At 37.7% G+C, this 21,739-nt stretch overlaps 1 protein-coding gene across 6 annotated transcripts in view; it reads right to left on the bottom strand.

The window, feature by feature from the left end:
* GAS2 (growth arrest specific 2) overlaps positions 1-21,739 on the bottom strand; it is a 100,824-nt gene that overhangs the window by 60,041 nt on the left and 19,044 nt on the right. For all 6 annotated transcript variants that reach the window (XM_072864601.1, XM_072864600.1, XM_072864604.1 and 3 more), the window contains one exon: positions 2,086-2,227. In XM_072864601.1, the coding sequence (XP_072720702.1) occupies positions 2,086-2,227 (142 nt within the window). The remainder of the gene's footprint in view (positions 1-2,085; positions 2,228-21,739) is intronic.

Raw genomic sequence — 21,739 nt, 5'->3', positions numbered from 1 at the left:
ACCATAATTTTACTACAATTATTTATTATCAAAAATACAGAAGACTTCCATGAGGCAGTGGGAACACTTAGATGTCATTCACACATGTTTCTCACCACTTTGAACAGAACCTTTGATATTACTTACCTTTGCTGAATTTTTATTTCCTATGCAGTGGAGAAGTGAGTTGTGGGAGAGAGAGGAACACAAAAGCTTTAGATTGGCAACTGTTATGATTCGTCATTATTTCTAATGCATTAGAATAACCTCAAATGGAATCAAAACTTTTAAGAGTTCTAGCTCAAACTGAGGGAGAATAGTAGCTTCTATTTTTATCTTTTTTAGAAATGGCATAGTCACTATCCCCTTCTAACTTCAGAAAAATAGGTCAAAATATTATCAAGTCCTAATCCTATTTCCAGCACCATAAGTCTTTTCAACAAGTACATTCCATAAACAGTAACACTCAGAGAAGGAAAACAACAGAATCTAGTTCTCGACCAGTGAAGAAAATGAGTCACTAATCAAACAAATCTAATACAGCACAGGTTTGCACACTGTCTATTTGGGCAGTTTTCTGAGAGACGAAGTCACCTTGAACATCAACTTTCCAGGTGCATTTGCACTCAGTGTTACACTGTGGCAGACAAAGCACTGTGTGTGTGTAAAAATTAACTTATCCTGGGAATGTCGGTATTTCAGCTATGCCGATTCCATCTCTAAACAAGACCTGGTTTCTTAACAATGCACGAGAAAATTCCTTATAAACACGCTCTCAATTGCACAGTTAACCTATTATTGGAACAATGGTAAACTGCTGAGTTTACCATAGCAGTAGAAAGTCTAAATTCATTTAAGTGTTGGATTAACCACAGGTTCTTCCGCTTATCTCAGACATTGGAGCTCTGTGTCTCCTTCCTGCTTGTGTTTGCAGGTGTCTTTGTCCTAGGCAATGTCCAATTTCTCCATAATTTCAAGTCTTTGGAAATACAATTATCGTTCATCTTCCACATGATTTACCATGTCCAATAAAAATTTCATCTTGAGGATTTAATTAACAAGACAGAGACAATACATATATCCTCCTTACTATTTGGCACCTTTGTGATACTAATTTCTTCTCTACCAAGCATTTTCTCCTGGGGATATAAAATAATTTAATTTAATTTAATTTAAAAAAGCTCACAGGATAAAATAACAGACAAATGAAAAAATTGCTTCAGGAATAGTTGTGCTAGAAGAGCAAGACTGTAAAAGAAGGGAAATAGATCAGTTGCAACACAGATAAGAACTTCAACTGGGCAGTCAAAGACCTTTTGAGCAACAGAACAAAGAAGCCTCTTGATTCAGTACAGTGTGTTCACTTGTCTTCCATAGAAACTGAGCTGTCTATCATCACAACTGTTTTACACTTTTATCTGAGTTCAGACAATAAACATTTGATTCTCTTCATTTCATGATATTTGGCTGAAATAAAATCTTGAGGTAAGATTCATAAGTTTTCCTTTGAAGAGAGAAGAGTTAAAATAATGAAGAATCTGTACTATTAGAACAGTGATTTCCTAAGCAGTCCCATTCTTTTGATGGAACACCCTGAAGCACTAGTGTTGGATAATTTTTGTCCAGAGCTATACAAGGGAGTCAGCTGGAAAAAATGTCAGTGTAGGATGCAGGGAAAAACTTCGTATTTTCTTGCCTCCTGAGCAACTCATTGAATCTGCATGAATAGCTAAATGTCTGCAGCCAAAACTGAGAATGCACTTGTATCCTACTCTCCCTAAACAGAAAAGGACCATCTTATTCATTGAACTAAGGAACAGCATTCCATGATCAAAAAAGTGTGCGTAGGGTGAAAAATCATCTGTGTGCAAGAAATTATAGCAAGATTTTTGTCTCATTTAGGCTCCTCTTCAAATTGACTTAAATTATTTTTAAGTGATGTGTACTTTATTTGTTCATGCTCCAGATGAGGGGCAGAATTAACAGAGTCAGACACAGGTCAGATTTGGAGTCAGGATCTATTAAGAGAGCCATTCTGTCTTTCAAGGCAAAACACAAAAGAAAAGTTATTTAGAATTACCAGCTACTACATAAACAAATACATACCCAAACCTTCTGACTCAAACAGGCAGGTATCATCCACCCCTACATCTCTGCACCAGGATAAGAAATTTGCTGTGTTGTCTCGTGCAAAAAAAGACCCTGAAGGAGCATTGGCTTTGCATGGAATCTTCCGTACTGGTAAGGTCTGAAAAACAGAAATTATCTATTTAGATAAACAATACCTGCGAGCATAGTACTTAAGTATTCTGAAATCAGTATGCAAGTTTTGCATAGGTGGATGACTAGAAAGCCACCGATTTCCTTGTCCATTAAAGAATTCCAAATAAAGAAGAATGAGAAGTGAATTTAATGGCACAAAAGTTGCCAACCACAAAGTTTTTTCAAAAGCACCGTGATTAACTACATGATGTGAAGTTCAGAGCTCAATCAGTGTTAGCAACTTTTTAGCAATATTAGCAACTACAATTTGGGGATTTAGTGTTTGGTCCAGTTCACAGAATTAAAAAAAAAAAAAAAAAAATTTAAAGACAGACTTTAAACTAGGAACTGAACTTTTGCAAAATTAAGGATGAATTTGTTTCAGATCTATGTTAGGAGGGAATCATAGTGTAAAGCGACAGGTCTTGAGGACTAAAGACCGTAAACACTTCAGAAACACCACTGTCTCCCATTTAACAACACATGCAAGCCCCCTGTGCACAACACAGAAATGTAATCTAGTAGCTACAAGATCAAGGTTCAACACAGAGCCAGGCTCTCATTGTACCCCAGTAGTTCCATTTACATGATTTCGATATCAGAGGAGCTGCTACCACTATAGCATATCAATACCTGAACCAAACAGAGTAATTACCACAGCAAGCTTTTTGCTTCTATCTGTACATTTACTGACACACATTCAAAGAATACTTTAGCATTCAGTTCTTATTTAAGGTTTCCTCAAATGAAAAATAGCCATCATCCACAGCAAAATGAAGAAAGAATGACACATTGTTACTACGTAACTTTAGAAATCTCTAAACCGTGGAGGAATTCAGACCCCATGTTGATTAGAATGTGCTGCTTTTCTATTATGCTGATTTATGAAATATTTGCTTCTGTTCTGGAGTCAGTAGTTATTCAATGGCAAGTGAGCGAAGAGGTCGAAACTGAAAATGGTGTCTCTACTAGTTCCTAGATCTATGTCCAAAATTCCATTTTTAACGGTCCAAAATAATTCTTGGAAATGTGGAGAGGGAATACAAGACACAGGAGTAGGCTTCCCCTTACAACAGCTGCTGGTAGCATACTAATGTCAGTACTTAAAGATAGTTCAGAAAGAGTTTATATATTATTTTATGTTAGACATATGACAGCAGCAATGTAATTGCAGAATACATCTACATGCACATAACTACTCACCTCTATATACCTGATAAACCAAATAAACTGCAAATAGAATGGCTACAGGGATAACCACCATTTTACTTACTCTATCAGTATGTCAATGAGAGCTTGTAAATTGCTTTAGACACATACACATGGTTTATAAGTGTTTAGACCTATTCCTCAGATCACCATCTAGCTCTCATTCCCCCATGCTTCTTATTCCAATTGCACTTTTTTTACATTTATTTTCTTGTTTTGCAAAAATGATGCTTCTGTTTCAAAATATTTAAAAGGAGATATTAATACTTTTCTATACTGTATTCTCAGAAAACACTGACCAGTTTTACATGATATTTTAAAGAAAAATCCAAGTCAACCTTGTGTCATAGACACCACATCACCTCCTGGAACATCCTGGAATCAGGGAGGGGAAGAAGGAAGAAAGTAGGGAAGGATACACGACTATTCAATAAATCCAGTATAAGTAAAAAAGCAATGAAACCTGAATTCTTCCAAGGGGCTCTAGATATGGAACAACTGTATAGATCAGAGCACAAGCAAGTTGTCAACCATTTTTTTAAATCCCTCTCCATTCTTCTGGAGGAAGAAAAGAAAGAGGGAAGAGAGGGAAGAGAAAAAGAAAAAAAAGTGCTCCGTTCCTCACAGACCACGGCTTTTTTTGTTTTTTAAAGCTATTAGCACTAGACACATTTCTAGACTAGCACCCTTTTCACATCACACTAATTTCTTCAAAGAAACGAGTATCTGTACCCTGAGGCAAATTCTCATTATACTCTACAGACTGCTTCACACGTTGAATTTCCCCTTGTGACTTATAGCCTTTAGGAAGGAGTAATGCAGCATTTGTCCATCTCTGCCCCACCTACATCCTTTCTCAGAAGATTTTAATTAGACAAGTCTAATAGTCTTAAAAGAGCACCCACTTCTGTTAAAAGGAGTCACACAAAATTCTCTGGAAGCCTACTGGAGGAAGGTCAACTAGTCCAGCCTGCATTCGGAGAAAAGTTGCCAAAACAAGCTTTTTGTTTCATGATTTTCTACTAAACGGCAGCATGAAGCGAGATGGGAAACAGGCAGGGAGCAGAAGAGCTGGGCTGCTCCATGAGCGAAGAAAAGCCAGGAGCCCAGGGTGACCCCAGCACAAGTGGTGGCAGCCCTCACCGGCAACAGTGCCGTCCCACAGCACCCGGGGAGCGCAGCGCCCGTGGCATAACAGCTTTAGCTGACTGTCCTGTGGCAAGGCGAGGTGACAAATCAGGTCTAGTGTCTGTCCAGGAAGACAAGTCAGAAACAGCAGGAGACAAGGCTGGACGCAAAGCTACCGCAGAGGCAGAGACTCCAGCCACAAAGCCCAGCCAGCCCGAAGCAAGGCTGGAGATGGTCTGTCCACAACATGGCCCAGGCAAGAAGTGGGGCTGAGGCCAAAGGGAGCTCCTGGGTCATGGGCAGAGAGCACAGGTTGGGGTCCCAGGTGAGGCTGGTCACGACTATTAAGGTATTTTGGTTCCCTTAGGTCCTGACAGCAACTATTCTGTTTTTTAGCATTTCAGTGGAATCAATCCCTTCAGAAATACATAGCTGGTTTATAATCAACTCTAACTTGTCAGCAGATTCAAAGAGGTGCCATTTCATAGAGGTGCCTATGGAGACTTCAGTATCTGATTACATAAAACATCCACTGTACATACAACATACTTCATCATATTCTTACAGAACCAAATTACAAGTAGCTATAAACTGGTTGAAGAACATTAAAATCAAACGAATTAAATTATTTTCCCATATCTCTGCTTAGACCAGAGTATCTGAAGTCGTACATAGATGTTGAACCAACTGAGTTAACAGGTCAACATAAGGAGAACAAACAAATTATATCTGACAAAACTATACTCTAGAATTTTTGAATGGCTGTGTCCAATTTAAAGCACAAACCCTGGATGACCTTATAACGGATTAGCAGCACTGTGACAGGAACAAGATGATAGAAGCCAGCTCCAGTATTCCTGGCACTTGCAGACTTGTGCATAAGCTACTACTTCAGAGAGCATGGGAAGGAGATAAAGCCACAGTTACTTTTCATTTGAAAGCAGACCTCCAGTGTCAGATCATGTCATCTCCTAGTTTCCTCCTCAGCTCTCGTCTCTGGATTTTCCACCATGCCTATATGTTACTTTGCTCTCAGGTTCTCCTTTGCAGGAAACTATTGAGTCTTCTCCACGACAAAAACTGTTTATAACCCCAGGAACAGCTCAGAAGGACATTACAAGTGAAATCATACCAGGTTTGGCTCCTTCCACTCAGTTCTCCAATTTCAGCCCAGCTGATTCTGTGCCTTTAAACTACTTTGTCCTGCCACATCCCCTGATAACCAACCTATATTCTTTCACGTCCTGCTAAGGGTATTAAACACTGTTCTGGAAGTCTGCGATAAAACCCTTCATATTCTTTCAGGAAATTTGAACTAGGAAAAAACCCCACAAAAAGAAGTATTGTGCTATATGGCTGGTGGCTGCCATCTGGCAATCGGAGGAGACTTGGGCCCAGCACGGACACAACCAATCTGCTCTACTCTGCCCCGAGCCCACAGGGTATGAGCAAATCTGCAGCCCTGGTCCTGGAGACCAGGAGCTGCTCCTTGGCACAGATGCCCTCAGCAGTACAAAAGCAGCTAGACGCGAGGAGATAGCCAGCAGAACCTTCACTCCCTTTCTTATAAGGGGGCTGTTGGGAAGGCATTGCAATGCCTGGCAGGAACACAGAAAACTGAGTTTTCCCCTGGGTCACTGCTGCTCCCCAGTACTAACAACACGTGAATAAATCTGGTTCTAAATATTTTATGTCTTCTGATTTAGGTAGATCATAATGACTGAATATAGAAAAGCTTTCAAGAAAAGCAATTCACAACAGCTGGTTTATGTGTCAGAAATCTATGCAGTTACAGTCAGCAAATAAACCATATAAAACTTCATGTACGTAATGGACTATCCATAAATTACACTTCTATACCTTGACAACTAAGACAGACCTTTAAACACCAGTCAACCTAGCTTCACTGTGAAACTTAGACATTCATGGAGCTCACAACATTTCTTTTACAATTATAAAGGTTACAGTTGTCTTTTAGAAGTACATTTTTATAGTAACAGCTACACGGCAAATAATGAGTCTAGGTACAGAACTATCACAACTAATCAAACTTGTGATATTCTCTAGTTTCATAGTGACAGAAAAAAAATGTCTCATTAACGGGTGCCCTAAACAACTCAAAAGTGACAAACACCCAAATGTGAAAACCAGGCATGTCCTGGACTACAGAAGGGAAAAAACCCCTACATTATTGAGGGGGGGCAACAAAAAAAAAAAAAAAACCCACAACAAAAAAACCCACCCTTTAAGTCATTTTATGGAACAAATACTACACGGATAAATATCCCTGGCATCATACAATCTTACTAAAATGTAGCATTCTATATTTCATCCCATTTCCCACAATATTAGAGTCTTGCTGAAGAGAACAGCAAAAAAACCTCCTCTCCATTCAACAATAGCACGATCAGGTTTATCACAGAAATCATAGGGAAATACTCGTATTTTCTTATCACCTAATAAATTTCCCTATCACCTTTTAAATAGAAGTCCACTTTTTTAATATTTCCAAAACTATCACTGTAATGTTCAACCTATAACACATGAAAGCTCTTATTTAAGAAAGGCTTCACGCACAAATATTTTTTACTGATTTGTATAAATGGCCTGACTATCTCAAAAGTGCTTTCTAACAGATCATTCTGAAGTAATTAGGTTTCCATATGGCAAAAGTGACTTTTGTTGACATAGTATAGTATAACCGCAGTTGCTTTGAAACAGCAGTGGCCGCAATTACTCCTATCAAATATCACGAAAACAGTTCCCCAGTTACACTCCTTTTACAATCTTGTCTTGTTGATGTGCATGCATGTGGTTTAATGCAGGATGTGAAAGTGTGAGTGAAACATATGATGCAATCCTGGAAAAATGCTGTCAGGTTCACTTCTAAACCCAAAAGGGACTCTCTTACACCGATGCTCTGAATTGGCATGGAAAAAAAAAATGTATTTTTTGAACTGTTTTTCCAAAATGAGGGTCCACAAATACATGTTAAAACCTCCATTTTTTTAATGGCAGACTTGAGCCATATCCTGAAGATTCCTAGTCATACCCTGCTCTTTGAATAGATGATTTCACAACTTTTTGAACTGTCACTCGCATTGAATAAAAGGAAAATGATTAGCAATTTTGTTTGTTATGGAAGAGGGTTACAGTTAGCTAGGCACTCATAGGAAAAGTTTGCTTTTATCACCTGATGACCTACGTTAACCAAAAAGGGGGGAAAAATTACACTATGGAGACTTCAGTATCTGACCGCAGTGCTTTCTCTCATGTAACTTTTTCGTGTCACGTAAGCATAAATTCATATTGAAATTTGAGTATATCAGCTAGACAGAACATGCATCTATTTCAGAACTTTTTACAACTTTGTCTTTAACCTTGCTACTGGCCACAGAGCTATTCTTTTCTTTCTTCAATTCGTCCCTCATTTTGCTCAGGTATTCTTAGAAAAGCCCTCCTTCCCCTTATAAAATCTGAATTAGCTCTTTAGGATAGGGAATACAAAAGAAAAGTTCTGCCACAATCTTCTCCATAAATACGATTTTTCCCTTTGTCTTTTATTAAATTTGTTAAACGTCAGTGAACTGAAGCTCATTGCTACAAGAACTTACTCTTATTGAGCTGTTACAATTCACCTCACCACAGAGTGACAATAACCCTAGCCAAGCAGCATTTATTCAGTTGCTATTCTTACCTCTTCAGGACCTCAAACCAAAAATGTTTCGGATCGCATTTATAAATCACAGAAGTGGTGTCCCAGACACTCATTTCAGCAAAGGAAAATGAAGTTTACCTTAGACTGCTTTGCAGTGCCAAAATTCAGGTTTAGTGAATAGCCATAAAGTATAGACAAGCATGAACTAGACATTAAATAAATGGATCTGTAATACCTACAAGATAAAATAACTATTCCTTGTCAAGGTGGGCTCAGTTTTGTTTTCCCCCTAGCCCATTTACTATGGGAGAGAACACTTTCCAAATGTAACAACTGGAATATAACTATTCCAAATATAACAAATATAACAAAAATCAAAAGAATGTGCTAAATGCATATGCAAAATGAATAGAAGGAACTCTGAATATGGAGATACATACGTAGAATTCAAAATGAAGCATTTCCCACTGCAAAAAATAAAACCTAAGAAAAAAACATAATCCCCCCCCAGCCCTTCCAAAGCTGCAATAAATGTTAAAATCCAGGAAAATTTAAAAAAAAAAAACTCAGCATGGAAATTTTGAAGGCTTAAGAGCCATCAATAAAAATTGCCAAACTTTTCAACAGACATGGAACCAGGAACAGCTTCCAGATTAATGAAAAATGACATTGCTCTTAGAACAAAGAAAGCATCCCTAAGCAATTCACTTAACAATTGGCAAAACATTGTCCTTTGGTGAAATCCAGTCTTTGCACTGTCATATTAAGTACTGTAGAGAGATGTCATTTTAATGGAATAGCAGGCTGGATTTCAAGTTTAAAGATCATGTGTTGACCAGATTTTTACCCTATGTAATCACTGCAGAGATCATCAAAAGCCAAAAATCACTCATTATCAACTTCCTAGATTTTAAGAACGCATTTGTGATCACTTTGGAATACCTAACAGATTTATGATACGCCAATAAAAATAATTAACATCGTCAAGGCTTTATATCAACATATAGACTCTAACGTTAAAATAAACACAAAACTAAGTGAATGGCTTAGCCATGCTATTAGTGTCAAAGTAGAATACATTCTCCCACTTCTTCCACATACCATTAGTTTTAACTTCTTAAGAGTAAGCATAGATGGAAAATTTAATTTAATTAAGCAACAATCATTAACAACAATAATAGCTTTAAAAGTTAAGATTTTGTTCATGGCTTTGTTCTTTTAAGTGCTCTGTCCAAGACACAGCTTACTGGTCACACAGCAAAAGATGAAAACATTGGTTATCATTCCAAAAGATGGGGTTAATAAATAGTTATGAAAAACTAATTTAACAGAAACACTGCAACTCCTACTTCTAGCGGTGTGTTAGAAAGCCAAGGAATACAAGAAATTATTCAATTCACATACAATGCACCAGACAATTGGGATACCCAGAAGTAAATAATGTCAAAAATTGGCAAGGCAGAAATTTCATCCATCAGCTTAAGCACATTTAATTATTTGACTAATAACTAATTTAAATGTAGTCAAGGGACATGTCCATTTCAACATATGGAGGCAAAAATCACATTTGCCAGAATAAGTGACATCTATCTAACTGAAAGCAAAAGCCTCAGTAAAATATGACGTGATGAATTTCTGTTAAGATTCGACTGATATTCAGCAACTGAATTACCTGGAAATGTCTGGAAAGAGAAACTAAAGGAGGAAACGTGTGGGACATGTTGTGAATGAATCAGAAGGCCACCTATGAAAGGCTGTCTATTGGGCAGCTGGATAACGCACAGAGACCAACAACCAGGAACCTTCCATTGGAGAGTAGGTGAGGCACGACTAATGGAAGCTGACAACAAAGAGCCCATTTAAACAGATGTCAGACCCTGTTCCTGCCCACTCAATTTGTGTAATTGAGGATGGGATTAAGTCACTATAGCCCAAAGTCTTGGAGAGGTCTATAAATTGCCTTTCAAAATTTCCGGACATCTAACTGTATAACATACCTATGCCTACTGACAAGTTTGCTTTTATTAATAGTCTTTCAGGGATCTTGTAGAAGTAATTTACAAACTCCAGGCACGTACGCACTGCAAATTAAAAGCCATTACTTCTACTTATCTACAACTTGAAAATGCTAGCAGGCCAAACGCAAAAATCAAAGGTGGTTTGGTTTTTTCCTAATGCTATAATAGCATTAAAGAGAGAGAGTACCATTACATAGCATTAAAGAGAGAGACTACAATCAAAATTAAAAAAAGAAAATAAGTTTATTAAAATTTTATAAACAGAGAAACTAAGACAGAAACACTAAGGTAAGTCATGGCAGAGACCTCCTTGCAGCGTTCCTGAAAGAAAAAAACCAAACCACGCAAGGGGCAAAGCCTGGGATTCTTCCATAGTTCATTCCCATTCAATAAATGCTCTGTACTTTGTTCTTAGACCTCTGGTTTTCAGAATTTATGTTCAGATGGGGATTTTTAAGATTGGCATTTCATAGTAAGTTTCTTAGATAATATCTGATTAGAAGAACAGAATGGGGCAATTCTCACAGTTGCTCTTTCAGAGGACAATTACACCTTATCTTTGGTATGTGATTGTGAGCTTTTCCCCATCACAACCACAGAAGCCAGAGATGAATTAACGTAGAGTTAGTTGAAGAAGTTGAAGAACCCTAGTTTCTGAATTTCCCTCATTTATATTGTAATTTAATGAGGAAAAACAGGAGGATTGCATTTGAATCACAGAATCGTATAGGTTGGAAAAGACCTTTAAGATCATCGAGTCCAACCGTAAACCTAACGCTACCAAGACCACCACTACGTTTGAGTATGTTGTTTGTGGCTATGGCATTGTCACACAGCAGCACCCGTGAATGAACATGGCAACTACATGCATAAGCAGCAATTTTTCCATGAGATATAAACTGGTCAAATCTGAGTGGATTTTCACAGGACACATTTCAAAAAACATCTTATTAACCCACGATCACGTCTTATCAAACATCACATATTTGAAGGAGATATGATTCTCTCAAAATAAAGTTAAATATGAAAAATATTAAATTTTGGCAAAACCAACTCATTTTAGTCTCAGAAATTTCAAAATCACGTTTTCCCCTTAATCATTCCAGAAGAACCCAAGCTAAGGACAATGCTTAGAAAATTTCAGTCGGAATAGCCGAAGTCCATCAAAACACATTATAGGTTCTAAAATATCATATCAAAAGACATTTCCATAATTCCACTTACGCTGTGATGTAATATAGTTCAAATAACCAACATATTTCTTTGATCTATGAAATTATAGTGGATAACCTTTCACTGGCCGTCTGAATAACAAATGTAAGAAGCCATTCAAATTCCTTGATGTAATAATTATAATGCTGGGTATACTGATGCATGACAGTCGTATCTCTTCTTCCTTTTCCTCCTGTTTTTCTCTCAATGATCAATCTCACACTTGGTGACCTTTTGAAGCTCGAGGCGGGGTGGGGGGTTCCCAGCTCTTTCTGTAAGATTAGTTCCAAATGGTGCTTTACCCAACATGAGCCAAGTGTCAAGGAAGACTATGATAAAGATCTATGCAGTCTAAAGGAAGATGGTTTTTTTCAGATGCTTTATCTGTTCGCTTTTTGGATTTCCAGATGTTTAACAAAGATACAACTTTTATGCAGATGCTGAAAACATTCAGAAAGAATTTCACATGTAGCTCACTGCAGGTAAGTCTGATTCTCCAAAGCCCTGTATGTTCATTTTTAAGAAAAATTGCATCTTTGCCTTTATGATAAAGAATCTGATTTTCTGTGAGTTTTCCAATTAGAAACCACAAGGAAACTGCTAGAGCCCTGGGAATTCTAAGCTGGCGTAGAATTTAAAAATGTCCGTGATTTGAAAAACATGTTGGAATGTTAATCTATACAGCCAAATTTCCAAACCAGCCTTAAATCAGCCTCTAAAGTTGCGAACAAAGCTTTACTGTATACTTGAAGCATTTGGGGCCAATTTACATACACAAGCCCAAATGGGAATTCATGTTTATTTAAATAAACAAATTAGACATAATTATGATATCTATAAACTGGTGTCTATGCCTGAAAGTTACTTCTGTTTTCTCCTTCTGCATTGCAGTCATCACTTAGGGCTGTATATTCACTATTCCCATTGTTTCAGAAATTTTGGCTCATTATTGTAAATTCAAGACTCACTATTGGGAAATGGACCAAATTCTGGAGTTCTTGCTTATTCATTGTTCCCTAAAAACTACTAACACTAAGTTTGACCTAAGAATTGCACAATTAAGCTGAAGATAGTTGGTCTAAATTATATTTTCTCAAGCTTTCAAAAATATATGCTAATTTCCATTCAAGTCCCTAATCTTACATTTCTGTTCCAGACTATTCCTAATAATCTAAATAAAAAGTCCCATAGAAAGATCTGTTACAAAGATTTTTACCGTTTGCTTTAAAGACTAGCATTGTTACAATGCATTTCACATAAGAGGCAAAATCCAGCAAATCTAAAAATGGCTGGTTATATATTTCTCTCAGAAAATACGCCATCCCTATTTGCAATACCTGGACTGAAGTTATGGTAAAAATGCTATGATAACTTCCAGTTTTAATACAAATTTTATGAAGTGTCTAAGTATTAGCATTCCATACAAAACCAATGTTAACTAAAAAAACTTGAGATGTCTTCTAGTTAAATGATATTATTAGAAATCAAAGTTTGGTTCTCCTCTTGACCTGATTTGCAGCCTGAATCATTAGGATATTTTCCAAAGCAGGATCTAACAGGCAGTTAACTGCTTAAATCTGTACTACTTTTTCCATGACAACTACCTTGAGATGCAAATTCTGATTATATCTACAATGTCAAATAGGAGCGGAGGGAGGGGTATGCAGGTGAATCCCTATCTCAGGTTCACTGACAAGAGCAAGGCCAGTTCACACAGAGATCAAATGTGCTCCAGCCAAACGAGGGAACAAACCATGCTCTCCCGAGGACAAGAAGTATCAGTGGGAAGAACAATCTGGAGAGACATGTCTCAGTGCTCCTTCCAGAATTGCGTAGCTCTGTCCCCAACACAGTGCATGGGTTCAAGTGCACCTAAAAGCTTATTAAAAGTTCTTCAATGTATTCACCTGGAAGGTGCCAAGCAGACGACCACAGAATATGCTAAATTTGTTCAGAAATCTCCTTTTACGGTCTGGTGAGAAACAGAACTTTATCCTACCATGCAATCCTCCTGCAAGCAGAAAAGCCTTAGTTGTAAGAATTATTTGCTGAGGCATAGAGGGTTTGTCCACAAGACCTGTTGCAAGCAAATCTTACAGCATATGCAAGAAACCTGGTAGCAATCCAGTTGAACATGAGCTCAGCAAGCTATTGACATGTCTGAGAAAGGTACAAGGAATTCTCTAACAAACAGCTTTACAGTCTTGTGGAAATGATTCCTTCCAGATGGATTAGCACTTGTGAGTCATTTCACAAGATTATTCTTTTCCTCTCATATCCACATCAAGTCTGCCACTATAAAGATTAATATACAAAAAGACAATGCTCTACTTTTTTTTTTTCTCCCAAGTAACTGAGGGCCATATCTATACTGTAAATGATTAGAAATTGGCTCCACAAGCTTTTCCTGCAAAACAAAAGTCTCCAGAAAGTACAAGTGTGCAGACAAGCAACTTGCTGCCCCAGACCACAAAGAATCTGTTCATAGCCTAACCACATCCATGCAATTCTCGACTGGCGAGTCAGATTTATAACTTGCAGAGAGCACCTGATCATGGCTCTGCCATAGCTGAGGACTCTTCACACTGGGCAGACAGGCTCAAGGCACCAAGCTTACAGAATACTGTATTTGCTGGGAATCCATCCCATCTACAGGACACAAACTTGAGAAACTGAAGCGTACAGTAAAAATAGAACCACCATGTTGATTAGATCAGGTTTTCAGCTTGGCTGTCCAGGGTCTAAGAGGACTAAGATGCACATGCTTCAAAGGAAGATACTTCAAAGCAGACAAAGACAGAAGAGACTGTCCAAAGAGAAAATTTATTCTTAGCCCTTTCTATTTGAACTTGAATTACACCTTCAGGCGAAAATTTATACCCTTTCCAAATTAAAAAAAAAATTAAAGCCATTCTTTCTATTGCACCTATGGATGTTCTCATAGCAATCACACATATCCTATTGTGTTTAGGAATCCGTTAGTCTTATTCTTAATTGAGAATACATTGATGAAGTCAGTTCAAAAAGTATTATTATATTTCAGAAAGACCAAATTAAAGGAAATTATTACTAATTTTCATTGCACAGCACCTCAATCATTTGTCGAGAGGAAGATTTCCTTAGGGCAGGACCTTTTCTACTTGAAGAAGAAAAATAAAGTTATGTGTTTTGGACTATTTTTTTCATTTCAATATCCTGAATAATTTTAATGCACCCCCACTTTTTGACAACACCAGCAAGGGAAGGTGAAAGAGCTTCAGTGTTGATTTTATAAACTACAATATCTAGCCCAAAGAATTTTTTACTAGCCTCCTCATTTTTAAGAGCCCTTCAAAAATACTGTGGTCTTTACTACTTTATTCACCTTTAGTTAGATCTTAAACCAACTACTGAGTCTTTGCATTATGCCAAGCACAGCCTGCCTCCTGTCCACCAGCCAAGCTAGCTGCCTTAGGAAATTATTAAATATTTTCCTAGTTCTCCTTCTGGTTTGATATTTCATCAGTTTAGGTGAAAATATACTAACCTATTATACCTTCTACATTATACCTATTATACCTTCTACAATTTGTCAGATGTGTATGGTCTTCTGTAAATAAAACCAACAATTTAACCTTACAGTATCTGTACAAGTGTCTCACCTTGTCCAAGACTTGAACAGATCTTCCTGGATTGCTTACAAATGAGGGTTACAGTAGCATATTCATTTGTCATTTAACCTATGTGATAATATATCCATATGAAGATACATAATATTTTCTAAAACAAATTTCCTCATTTCTAAACTGCTGCCAGACACTTTGCTTTCCTTGACGATGCATGCCTTGGAGACTCAGAGGCATTTGTTACTTCTCATGAACCTCCAGGATTCTGATAATTTCTCCATTCACGTAATTCCCTTTATGCAAAGGAATGATTGAAAAGATAGAACAAGCATAAACACATCTTTTATTCTTATAAATTGTTAGAGCCATCCCAGAGCTGTTACTCAGTCCCGACTCTCACTGGTTCAGGAGATGAGTCAAATCCTAAACCATTGGTCCAGGTCATCTACTTTAGGAGGACTAGGTTCACTACATTTGCTTGTGCCCCACTGCAGAGCAGACACAAAGCTCTTTGAAGCAGTAGATTCACAAGCAAAGGTCTGTCTCCTATCTACATTTAGAGAACCATGAGTTTTCATGTTTCTTGTAAATAAACCGAGTCAAATATCAATTTGTTTTCATAATGAGAACTACCTAATAGTAATCACAGCTCACCAAATGGGGTAGCAATACTGTTTGGCACAAGAAGAGCTCAAAGCACTTTACAATATTCACAAATCAAGCCACCATTGCACAGCAAACAGTATTCCCAGGTTACAGATGGGGAAAATGAAAGCCCAGAGATGTATTCTCCCAAAAGCAAACAATAAGCTTACAGCTGAGTCGGGAAATTAACTTGGCCTCCAGTTTATAATCTTGTTCTTTTGCCACTAGCCCCTTCTTTCAATATTGACAGAATTCGAGTCAATTCCCTGGCTTTTCAAGTCCTTTAGTTTACAGGATTCTGCCTCTACTTCCACAGATATACATAATTCTCTTCAGAAACATAAACATCTTGAAATTTAAAACAAACTGTGAGTTTTCAGTTGTGTAACTGCTGAATTGTTTCGCCTCCAAGATCCAACTTCACTATTAGAACTTAATTAAGGGCAAAAAAAACCCTTCCATCCCAAATCTCTGTTTAGATCTCTTAATTGTAACTCTCAAAATACATAATGCGACTCTCAAAGTGCTCTCACTAGGCCAAAATCTCACCTTACACAAACCTGCATGACTCTGAGAAGCCAACGCTGTCACAGTGATCTACACCCACCAAGCATCAGATTTGCTAAGTATATTCCCCGGGAGCAAATGAAAGCTTTGGATATGGAACAACTGCAAAATACACTTCAGATACTAGGACTATGGGTAAGACGTGGCCAGAATCTCTTAATGTTAGGAAATACAGGCATGCATGTGTGCATAAATTACTGTTTTCATAGACAGTTTCAATAGAAGTGCATGTGCACATCCAAGGACAAAATTTACTCGCTGTTTTCTACACAACAGCTTTATTTCAGTGCACATTGTTTAATCTTATTAAATCAGCTCCCATTGGAAGAATAAAATTAAATGTATATTTTAATTAAACATTCTAGGACTTAAGAAATATTTGCATCTGGATTTATTTTGTACTTACTTCTAGTTCTTTTATAGGCCAAATCAAATCTAGATCCCAGCTTCCTGAAAATGAGGTTGAATTTTAGACTCCAGTTCCTTATTCAAAAGTATTTCTAAGAGAGATTTGAGTTGAGATTTATCTGATTAACCTCTGAGAACCCGGAGAAAGAGAATGATTCAGCTTCAACCTGTTTTCATTCATTTGCCATGAAAACATTGTTGTCCGTAGAATGTTCATAAATATACAGGCAGCCTCAAGGATGGTGGGCAGACTATTATGCCCTGCCTATTAAAATGGTGATAACTATTAACACAATTTTATTTATGTTTATTTTAAAAATCTTAATTAATGGGCTTACTAAACTAAGCCCAAGCAAATGCAGGCTCTGTGCATAGTGCACATGCCTTGATGCTTTGAATTTGTTTGTACAGCTGTGAAATTCTCAAATTAACTATCTGTCAGGAAAAGTAAAATACTGCCAGGAGAGCATGGAGATGAAATCCAAGCCAATGGGAGAAAATTACAAAATGGCATCCTGTGACATGAATCACTTTTACGGAATAACTCCTGCTATAATAATAAGTCTGTAGTTTCTAGACAGTAGATCATTAGCAGCAGCAGCAGCACAGGTAGTTCCAACAACTTACTACCGTACAAATCTTGAGCATTTATTGAGATTGATATCAGTCATCTCCTTGTCATTTGATAGGTGTACATGATTAGATTTATTTATGACTGTAAAATCCCCAAAAAGGGGAAAAAACGACTTCTTTAAAAATATAGCATTCAGTCACACCAGTCTAATACTGCCCTCCCTGTTTAAAATGTCCATTTTCATTTAAAACTCAAACTTTTTTCTGTCTGAAGCAAAGAATCAGATACAACATCAATGTTTTCAGAATCATCAGGTTTTGAAGCGTGGTTTAGCTGCTTAGCAATGAAGAACATTGTCTTCTGGGATTTGCAAAAGAACCTAGCACCTAACAGCCTCTGAAATGAACAACTGTTAAATGCTTCACCTTTAGAAATTGAAATGCTTTTAATAACTTATTACTGAATGATTAACAAATCAAACACCACAGGGTTAGGGAGCTAGACTCATGGAGGATGCATTCAGAGTATCTATTATGATATCCAAAAGTGCCTGTTATGGCATTAAGCTCAGAAGGGCAATGAGCAGAGACTGCGTAAATGGCACCAGAGGCTGCCAAACCCCAGTGCTCTCAATCACACATTACTCCCCTGGATTACAGATACCAAAGCAGAGTGTGACTCAGGTGCTATTTTTAGCTGTAGGGATTCAGCCCTAAAGAGGCATCTTTATATAGAACAAAAAGTACATATTTAATGTAAAATAATTTCTTTGAAGTTTGACCCTTGTGAAAAGATAGATTTGTCCATGTCCACCTGCACAACCAGCAAGGTATTCAGCCCCAAGAAGCAATAACGCACAGAACATAAGAGTGACCCTACTGCGTTAGCCAAAAGTTCATCTAACCCAGACTGGCCATAAGTAAGCATCTAGGGAAGACTAAGACCATTGCAAACACGTTACACCTCCCAATACTTTCTCAAGCTCCAACCATTTTCGGCTATGGGGACTTCCTTGTCTAGATGGGGTTTCTGTGTATTCAGCCTTCCAAGAGATCTCTCTTCCATTACCTTATTCAGTGTTTTCTTGAACCCAGGTATACTTTAACATGAATTGGCAAGAAATTTCCAACCGGTTCGTAAACAAGGACCCTCTTTTGTTTGTTTGGCTCCTACTAGCGTCATTCAACGTCCCATAATTTTTGTATAGAAAAGACTGAACATCTACCATGTCATTCCTGATTTTGCAGGTTCCATCATATGCCCCCATGCTACCTCTTTCCACACTGAGGAATCCTACCCTACTCAGTCACTCATAAAAAGCTACCCCATTGATCTCCTTCACTCATACAAAGTTACTCCTTCATTGCCTTCCCCGACCCTTACTTTTGCATTGCACACCTTTTAATCTTCTTTTCAGTTTCTTAAAGCTGTATTCCCAAGTCATATTACCAGTAGTTGCCTAACTCTTTTGAAAATGTCCCCGGTTTCTATCAATACCACCATTTTCCTTCCAGATTTGGAAAATCTGATATTTTGGGAGGCACAAATTTTTTTGGTTTATGCTTTCCTGATTTCTTCCACAGTCAAAAAGGCTGATACTGACCTAGGGAGTCCCTGAAAGCTGAAGAAAGTTCAGTCCTCCCTAATAAGAAAGGAAATGATACAGTCCTGTTAAGAAACAAACTGCAAAACTGACAGCAACTAGAAACTTATTGCACAAGCAGTTAACCCAGAGGCAATAGGATTTAACCTCTGGCATTCTGTAGAGTATCGCAACGTGAACTTAAGGAATTATGGCAAGCAACTGATGAGTCAGTGTATGAAGTATTAGTTTTTAATGTCTTCTTACATGCGTTGCTATAGCTGCTAAACTGGCCAGACAGCCTCAGAGAGCTGCACAAGTGAATTCATGATCAGTAGTACATATCAAGCAGAACAGGATGTATCGTCTTCCTCTAAGACAAAACTAAAACCAAAGTATTTTATGCAGCTTCGCCATCTAGGAAGACGCTCCCATACAAGGGAAAACTTCACTTATGAAAACAGACCACATCTTCAAGCTTGTGGAGGGACTTAGTAAGATTTCCTCCCTCCCCATTATCTATAGCCTTATCCTGTCTCCCTCACTCAGCTGCAACCTGGTGCTGCCTGCGAGCTGATCCTTCTGGCAGCTACTCATTTTATATCAGTCTGCTTCTATCTAAAAAAATTAGAAGTTATGTATATAGATAGAAAAGCATGTTATCTATTTTGATATAGGCTGGACTCTGTAGAAGTCAGCAGCTTCGTCCAGCTGCCAGTGAAGTCACCAGGGCACCTGGGTGAAAGACCATAATGTTTCCGTTTTCCTGTGCACACAGAAATGGCCAAATAGCTTCAAAAGTCCACATGTATTATTAACAGAATGCATAATAATGATTCAGGGGAGGAGTGTGGAATTCTTACTACGCTAAATTTCATACGGTATAATCTTACGAATTTCCTTGGCACCACAAGTCAGATTTTCCAATGTGTAGGCTAGTCCCATTGCCTAGGACTGCTACACAGGGAATTACAGTCTGGAAGGATAAATAGCTCCCTAATAGCCTACAATGACACAAATCTAGTAGTCTCCCATTTGAATTCTTACTACACTAAGTATGAAATCCACATTGAGAAAGTAGCAGTGGAGCAGAATTTTTTCCCTTTAATTGCATTGCCTGTTATACCAGTTTGACAAATAAAAGACCTACAACTCAAAGTAATTACAACATATGGGATTACAAATGTCTAATTGGCCTCTAATGTAACTTAGGTTCAAAAAAAGGGGATCAGGTAACTGAAATAACGAAGGCCATATTCTCAGCTGAGGAAGTTAATACAAGAAAGGAGGTCTACCTCTTTTCAGTGGCAAAACCAGAAGTACCAAACATTGGTACATTTCTGGGTTATCTTTCCAAATGGTAGCTCTCTCCAAATAAGCCACCATCAGACAAAAGTCTGATGATACAAAATGAAAAACCAAAACCCCAAAAAGCAGTAGTTAGGCATCTAACAAAAACATATTGTTTGAATTTCTGAATATTCACTAGGATTTTGTAGTTGTTGATGAATTTATGACTATTATTTTCCTGAGAATTTTATGTTAAATAGACATGGCTTTCTGAGATGTCAGTCTGTAAAAAAATGCTTTGCACTTTTTGATTTAATTGATTTTCCAGTACGCCAGCTGGGCAAGATATGAGAAGGGAATGTTTTAGAACTGTGTAGCCAAGTTTACCTTTTGGGTATTCGCTGAAGCTTTTAGTAGCTTTTGTCAATAACAGTACCTTTTTTTGTTTGTTTGTTTTTAAGGGGAAAAGCCAAAAGAACAAGTAACCCTTCTTTCTGCCTAGCTAGTTTCTAGGCTCAACAGAAAAGACTGCCATAAGTGTTTTCTCAACTTGGGATCCACCACAACACTAACAGGCCATCACTTAGGTGAAGACAAGCTGGACCATATTATACAGAGGAACTCAGAAGTCACCCAGTACGTCTACTAACCAAACCCTGATTACAATTTGAAATACGAAATATGAGTTCCAGATGTCTTTTCCTCCTTTGTGGAAGAAGGCGTCCTTCCTTCTCTACTTCTTATCTTCCTTCACAGCTATCTCTTCCTTTTTCTTTAAGAAAAAAAAAAAACAAACCAAAACTAAAGCAAACAAACAATGCCCCCCTGCACCCACCCCAACGCACAGAAGGTTAAAAATAACTAAATAAATAAAGCCTGCCTTAGTCCAGAGGATTTCTTCTGCAACAACAATTATGAGCTTGGAACCAAGAAAAACAACTCATGCAGCTGCAGCTGACACAAGGCTGTCAGTTCTCAGAACTGCTGATAAAATTTTTGCTGTGCCCTAATTTCTGCTACAGACTAGTTATGAGAACATCAAGAATAGAAGATACATTTTGAGATGTCTGCTCTTGAGCTCTTTTTTTACCTGCTGTGCATTTGCCTGCTTTAGCTTTCAAAGGAAGATGTATCTGACTTCCATAAGAAAAATAAAAACAGTTTCACAGTAAATGCATTAAAGTATATGTCAACCATTTAATTTAACTTCTTCCAAAAAGAAACTTGCCACACTCTTTAATTTCTCCCAATAAGATTGTCCTAAGAAAATAATTTAAATTAAAGGGAGGTTGTGGTCAAGCAAGATCTTAACCTGATCTTTGCAAAGCTCTTCAGTATCTCCTGAAGGTTCACATTTTCCACAACATCCCTGCAACTCTTTACTGAACCCCTTCCAGTACACCAACAGGACCTTTAAACTCAAGGCACTGAAACTAACTATAGAATTTTATTATTGGCCTCCCTAGAGCTGTTTATGGAGGAAAAGGCACCTCCCACAGCTACTTAATATTGCCCTTGCAAATAAATACAAGGATCACCTTTTCTCTATTAGCTACCACATCACACTGCTAGATCTTGTTCTAGGTCTTAGCCTCCACATGT

Source organism: Ciconia boyciana, chromosome 6 (assembly GCF_034638445.1).
Source record: "Ciconia boyciana chromosome 6, ASM3463844v1, whole genome shotgun sequence".
In the NCBI taxonomy this organism is placed as follows: Eukaryota; Metazoa; Chordata; class Aves; order Ciconiiformes; family Ciconiidae; genus Ciconia; species Ciconia boyciana.
Note: the sequence above shows the minus strand (reverse complement) of the source record. Positions and strands in the feature narration are given on the sequence as shown.